This window comes from Salvelinus sp. IW2-2015, linkage group LG35 (genome assembly GCF_002910315.2).
Source record: "Salvelinus sp. IW2-2015 linkage group LG35, ASM291031v2, whole genome shotgun sequence".
Classification (NCBI taxonomy): domain Eukaryota; kingdom Metazoa; phylum Chordata; class Actinopteri; order Salmoniformes; family Salmonidae; genus Salvelinus; species Salvelinus sp. IW2-2015.
This window is the reverse complement of record NC_036874.1, coordinates 17,235,827-17,243,326: the sequence shown is the minus strand read 5'-3', so window position 1 is coordinate 17,243,326 and position 7,500 is coordinate 17,235,827. Positions and strand designations below refer to the sequence as shown.

Here is a 7,500-nt window from a genome sequence, read left to right as displayed (position 1 = left end):
GCAAACTTTTGGTTACTGGCCCAACGCTCGAACCTCTAGGCTACCTGTCGCCTAACATAAGGAATTGTTTTAAGATGGTCATAAAATGTATAATTTAGGCATTTGATTTCGAATTTTAGGATCCCTGTAGGTCTAAAAAAAAATATATATATATATACAAAGTTATTTGATAAAACATTGAATTTGGCATTTACTGCGAAAGCCCGTAGAAACACATTGAATAACACATTCATTAGTAGAGTCGTGGCCGAAAAGTTTTGAGAATGACACAAATATTAATTTCACAAAGTTTGCAGCTTCAGTGTCTTTAGATATTTTTGTCAGATGTTACTATGGAATACTGAAGTATAATTACAAGCATTTCATAAGTGTCAAAGGATTTTATTGACAATTACATGAAGTTGATGCAGAGTCCATATTTGCAATGTTGACCCTTCTTTTTCAAGACCTCTGCAATCCGTCCTGGCATGCTGTCAATTAACTTCTGGGCCACATTTTGACTGATGGCAGCCCATTCTTGCATAATCAATGCTTGGAGTTTGTCAGAATTTTTGGGGTATTGTTTGTCCACCTGCCTCTTGAGTATTGACAACAAGTTCTCAATGGGATTAAGGTCTGGGGAGTTTCCTGGCCATGGACCCAAAACATCGATGTTTTGTTCCCCGAGCCACTTAGTTATCACCTTTGCCTTATGGCAAGGTGCTCCATCATGCTGGAAAAGGCATTGTTCGTCACCAAACAGTTCCTGGATGGTTGGGAGAAGTTGCTCTCGGGATGGAGTGTTGGTACCATCTTTATTCATGGCGTGTTCTTAGGCAAAATTGTGAGTGAGCCCACTCCCTTGGCTGAGAAGAAGCAACCCCACACATGAATGGTCTCAGGATGCTTTAACTGTTGCATAGACACAGGACTGATGGTAGCGCTCCACCTTGTCTTCTCCGGACAAGCTTTTTTATGGATGCCCACCAACAATCGGAAAGGGGATTCATCAGAGAAAATGACTTTACCCCAGTCCTCAGCAGTCCAATCCCTGTACCTTTTGCAGAATATCAGTCTGTCCCTGATGTTTTTCCTGGAGAGAAGTGCTTCTTTGCTGCCCTTTTTGACACCAAGCCATCCTCCAAAAGTCTTCGCCTCACTGTGCGTGCGAGATGCACTCACAACCTGCCTGCTGCCATTCCTGAGCAAACTCTGTACTGGTGTGCCCGATCTCGCGATCGCACTGAATCAACTTTAGGAGACGGTCCTGGCGCTTGCTAGACTTTCTTGGGCCTTCTTCACAACAATTGAACCGCTCTCCTTGAAGTTTCTTGATAATCCGATAAATGGTTGAATAGGTGCAATTCTTACTGGCAGCAATATCCTTGCCTGTGAAGCCCTTTTTTTGCAAGCAATGATGATGGCACGTGTTTCCTTGCAGAACATGATTACAGAGGAAGAACAATGATTCCAAGCACCACCCTCCTTTTGAAGCTTCCAGTCTGTTATCGAACATGACAGAAGATCTCCAGCCTTGTCCTCGTCACACTCACACCTGTTTAATGAGAGAATCACTGACATGATGTCAGCTAGTCCTTTGTGGCAGGGCTGAATGCAGTGGAAATGTTTTTTGGGGGATCAGTTCATTTGCATGGCAAAAGAGGAGGACTTTGCAATTAATTGCAATTCATCTAATCACTCTTTATAACATTCTGGAGTATAGGCAAATTGCCATCATACAAACTGAGGCAGCAGACTTTGTAAAAAATATTTGTGTCATTCTCAAAACTTTGGCCACGACTGTACATGGCAAAACAGACGGTCAAAACATGCATCATCATAAGGAATAAGGTTTTGAAGTGTCTGTCCTATAGAGAATATAAGAACTTTTGTTGACCCATGTTTAGCACATTATAGTGGCACAGAGCAGAACAAACCAAACCATCGAAAGAAAAATCCCCCCTTTCCATATTCGTAACATATTAGGTTCGGTCTGGTCAGTCGGTTTTGTGGAGAAGACCTCTTTGAAATGAGGAGTCCGTGACAAGGAGTTCAGACAACTGCCCTAAAGCTTGTTGATGTCGTAAGCCAAACAGCCAACCCGTTTTAAACATCTGTTATACAGGGTATGGACCATCACCTGGTCCTGTTCAGTAGAGAGGAAAAGAGGATGTACATTCTGAACTGGACAAACGTTTTGTTGTCCGTTGCGAAACGTTTTGCAAAATAATACTCTACTATGATCCAGTGTCTCAGAGTCATGTTTGTGTTGCGATCAGCCGCTACACCTCTTCTCTCCTGCTTCCTGGTGTGAGGTAGAAGATATGGAGAGACGGAGGGAGAGGAGAGAGGAGAGTGAAGAGAGAGAGATGAGAGGAGGAGAGCAGAGTAGGATGACGAGGGAGAGGAAGAGGGAGAGAGGGAGAGAGAGGAGAGGAGAGAGAGAAGAAGGGAGAGAGAGAAGAGGAGAGAGAGAGGGAGGGAGAGGGAGAGAGGAGAGGAGAGAGGAGAGAGAAGAGAGAGAGAGAGAGAGAGAGAGAGAAGAGAGAGGAGAGAGAGGAGAGAAGAGAGAGAGAGAGAGAGAGGAGAAGAGAGAGAGAGAGAGAGAGAGAGAGAGGAGAAAGAGAGAGAGAAGAGAGAGAGAGAGAGACTGCGTAGTAAAAAAAACCCGCTGGAGTGAATCAGCTCAGCCCCATCTGGAAGGCATCGGACAAAATGAAGTTGTACAAAACCATCCCATTGATAATAAAGCTAATTTTATGGCGCTGACAAGTATGTAATTATGTTCAGCGGTGCTTTTCAGATTTTATCACAGTCAATAAACCACACTGCCAATTTCCGTCCCATTGACATATTTACACGGATACATTTGATTGGAGGAATTAGTTAACTGTGAGAGCCTTGATGGATATACACTAGTGATCTGTGACTTTTCCCTCCGCTTTCATGCTGTAATGAACTCTCTGTCTCTCTCTCTCTCTCTCATCTCTCCTCTCTCGTCTCTCTCTCTCGTCTCTCTCTCTCTCTCTCTGTCTCTCTCTCTCTCTGTTCTCTCTCTCTCTCTGTTGATGATGTTGTCCCTACTCCTTCTTCCTCTGTTGACTCTGTAATGTACTCTGACCCCCCTCATTCCCGCCCCATACAGGAGAGAAGTCCTTCCTGTGCGATCTCTGTGGTTTTGCGGGTGGCACGCGACACGCCCTCACCAAGCATCGCCGCCAACACACAGGTGAGCCACACGATGCTAGAGCTGCACACATCCAGCATCTAACACACACACACACACACACACACACACACACACACACACACACACACACACAGTCTGACATGTTTGCTGTCAGTGATAGACATGTGTAGCAGTATGGATGACTGAATCTGCGATTTTTAATTTAGGTTATCATTTCACCGTGTCATTCTATCGCTTAGGAAAATTGCGTTTTTCAGATAGGCCGTCAATAACAAGTGCTTTTTGGATATTGGGAAAGTGAAACAAATCCTGTTAACCGTTCGTCTGGCAGGCGCCCAAGGATCAAGCATCCCGTTATAAATATTCATTTAGATATTCATCATTTAGATTTTTTTTTTTTGCTGTCGCATTTTGACAGTCATTTACATTTACCCGACGCTCTTACTTTTTGTCCTCTCTTGTCCCCTGTTGTCAAGTGTCAGTTCCAATAAATACATCTCGGCAATCTATTGTCGGACACACTGTCCAGACTACAGGTGTCATCAGTGTGTCTCTTCTTCAGATCAGTCCTGGGTTCAAATAGGATTTGAAGTGCTTTAGATGACTGGGTCTCAACTGGTTTTGCCTCGGGACCCAAATTGAAGCAGGTTGTCTCAGTTGCGACCCAATATTCGCATCGCGGAAAAGAATCGCCAAAATACAATATCTGTAAAACAGTTTTTTTATGCTATGTTGTTAGTAAATGTAGCAAATTTATGACAAGGGAACAACATTCCCCATTCTTTCATCGACAATAATAACAATTCTCCCATATTCTTGATGAAGAATGTTAATAAATTCACTGGTTTGAGAGCACAAAATCGACCCCAAAAAACGCTGCTAATGGCTCTATGTTGAAAATACTGTGATTGAAGAAAAACATTTCAGAGATTCAATTATATCAACAAAGAAAATGGTTCATTATAAGTTCTACACACTTTCTACCTGTTTTAAGTTTTTCCCCCATATTTTTTATTTTTTTACTCAGACACCCTTGACCCGCTGACAATCGCTGCTTTAGGTGGCCTTGATTGAGCTTTCCTGGCACAATTGAATTATTGGAATAGTCGCAAAATTGCGACTGCTCAAAAGTATTTSAAAGRTTTCAACTACTTTCCTACTAGCACTGACTTTGCTAATAACTATTTTGTTTAGGGGCTATGATTGTGATATGTTGTTGTCTCATCTAGCTATGTTAAGATGAATGGACTAAAGTAAGTCGCTCTGGATAAGAGCGTCTGCTAAATGATTCATATGTTAAATGTGAATGCCTGCGTTAGAGTGAGATTCCACTTGAGACGGACAGGGATTCTGTATTTCTCTCTGTCCGTCTTCCTATCCGCCCTTCCTTATCTTCCCCGCCTGTCTCTCTGTCTGTCCCCCAGGAGAACGGCCCTTCAAGTGTCAGCTGTGCGGCTTCGCCTCCACCACCCAGTCCCACTTGACCCGCCACAAGCGCGTGCACACGGGGGAGAAGCCCTACCGTTGCCCCTGGTGCGACTACAGGTACCGGCTCATTGGGCTCGCCCACGCATGGAAGGACAGATGGCAGGGGTTGATGGCAGGGGTTGATGGGCAGGAGGACCGTGGGTTTAATCACGAACGCACGCACGCACACACACACAGGTCTGATCTCCCACAGGCTTCATCATCGCATCACTCTGCGATCATCAGCAGGCTACAGCATCCAGCCGCTGGCAGGTCTGTCATTAAAACGCCATCACAGACCATCAGTAATTACACACTTACAAACTTTTGGCCACGTTGCACTTCTCCATCTCGCTTCYCTTCCTCTTCTTCGTCCTCTTCCTCCCCCCTCTCAGGAGTGGTGGAAGTGCGAAGGGAACGCCCCCGGCGTCGGTTTCAGAGGAACTAAAATGACACGGGCGGGCTGTTTGTTGTGGTTTGCTCTGTCAGGATATGTTAGGCTGTCGGAATTGGAATGTACTGCTCAGATACTCGTCTGAAGAACAGAAGAAAAACTCAAATAAAAGTGAGATGTTCCAATCTGGGTTCATATCTTTAGGAACATCAGAGGGAGAAATCCTTAAACATTAACGGGACCACCATACCAATTGCCGTTCTTTGTCCTTTAACACAGTTCAGAAAGGCAATGGTTTAGCATGTGAGGTGTTATATCATATTTCACTTATTTCTACGCATTTTTCACTCAATTCACATATTATTTATCAAGGAAGAGTAGTATTTGACGTTTAAAAGCACTGTGGGGAGGCAACAGAGGGAACCGGACCAACTGTTCTTCTATCTGATTCCAAATGATCGTTACAGATTGTGGCAAATGAAGCAGCAAGTTAGAAGACCAATTAACATTTTTGGTTTGGCCCCCGTGGGTACGGAGGGCAGAGGGAGTGGCTGGAGAGGGTAGCGGCTCGCAACCCCTGTTGGGTTCCAAATGTGTGTAGGAGGAATTGAACACGGGCACCGGGCAGTCATGAAGGGCCCTAACTCTGTGCTCCGCTCTTCCCCCCTGAATACATTTGTAAACCTCCAATGGCTCAATGGCTCAATTGTTCAATGACTTCACACGAATAAGGATGTGCTAGTCAAGACCCTGTCAACATTTGACCGTGAACAGGATATCTCATGATATATAGAATTCGATATACCATTGTAACGCTTGCATCTTATAATTATATTATGTTTATAATTATATCGTAACACATTTACGATACTGAACAAAAATATAAACGCAACATGCAACAAACTATCTTTCAATGATATATACCTCATTTTGCAGTCCAAAACCTCATGCCATACCACATTATGACTATTGTACTCAATGAATAGACACCTACGATAGCTACTAAGGCATCATGACTGGCATAATTGATATCCTCCCTTTAATACTTTAAATCAGCATCCTCTGTTTGCACATTTTCAATCTGCCTGCCTGCGAAAAGAGCTACTTTGAGCTAATTCGAGGTAGCGCTAAAAGTCGAGCTCCGCCGCACGGCTGGCGGTGGATGTCGCGGGGCCGGTGACCCTGTGAAGTGTTGGGAGAGGCGGAGAGCAAGGCGTGGATGAGCGCTAATGATGTCTAGGCCGTCTCTTAGCCGTCGCAGATACCTACCTCCATTCTTGAAAACACAAACACACACACATTTTAAATCCACCGCTAACGAACAGCCTCAATTACTAGCCTCATTACCAATGCAGTCGTGGACGAAGAAAATATGGAAATGTTTTGGGGAAATAAAAAAAGACGGAGCGAATCGCGACGTTATCTCGGCAGCGGAGTTGATTCCCATGTCGCTGCTCGCGGACGTGGAGAAAGTTGAAACGCGGCCGTTGGACTAATTAATATTGGCCATCGTGGGAGGACTGTGTGGGCCTTTCTTTTAGCCTGACACCTGCTGACTCCTAAACGCACATGATGTTGTTTTAATATGACAATTACGCCATTACCATATCTGAGAGATAGAAGCGCTCCCGCGGGATCCCCTCACTCTTCTTTAGAACCTCTTCCTATCTGACTCGGAATGGATTATTTATTCCACTGGCCTGGAATAAGAAATCAGTTAATTTGTCTTGAATATAAATTCTATATGTTTTTTTTTTTTTTACGATTTATGATTATTCTTATTATTTCCCTGACGGTGACCGAGGACTTCTCTATCTGAAGGAAAGTTTAGAAATAACTTTTAAGTGGTCGGGGTAAATTCTGAATTGAATTTATCGTATAGTTACTTGTTGGATAGTATTTATTGCTACTGCTKGTGTGCTTTACTCACTGTAGGCCGGCCATACACCGGGATTTGTCAAGTTATTGAAAATGTTATTTACTTTATTTGTGATGTTGATATTGTTCGGTTGTGGAGTCTTGGTCTGTTAAAAGGAGGAGGCGCATCCTGCATGGGTTTTAGCGTTAGCTGGAGGGTAGTTACATCCCTGTGTGCAATCCCTATCCACTTACCCAGGGTCTTAATGGAGCTGTTACTGTACTGAGGTAGACATGGTCTACAGCGAAAGGCATGGTGAGGAGAACACCTCACATTTGACCCTACCCAACGCAACTGGCTTCATGGAGGGCATGTCACCATTCACCAGCAGGTGTTTTGATGTATTTATGTGTAAAACACAGAAAGGGGCGGGTCCTCTGCATAGTTCCGAGGACATCTTTATATTATGAAGTCCCGTAAAGCAAAGACACATGCTTCAAAGAACCATCACATACTGCATGCGCACACACCAACCCCCACACACACACCACAACACACACACACACACACACAGATCTCCCAACACACCACCAACCACACACACACAACACA

At 44.1% G+C, this 7,500-nt stretch overlaps 1 protein-coding gene across 1 annotated transcript in view; it reads left to right on the top strand.

Moving 5' to 3' along the window:
• LOC111958707 (zinc finger protein 407-like) overlaps nt 1–7,500 on the top strand; it is a 134,048-nt gene that overhangs the window by 58,865 nt on the left and 67,683 nt on the right. The window contains exons 3-4 of the mRNA XM_023979952.3: nt 3,125–3,208; nt 4,594–4,714. Of these exons, the coding sequence (XP_023835720.2) occupies nt 3,125–3,208; nt 4,594–4,714 (205 nt within the window). The remainder of the gene's footprint in view (nt 1–3,124; nt 3,209–4,593; nt 4,715–7,500) is intronic.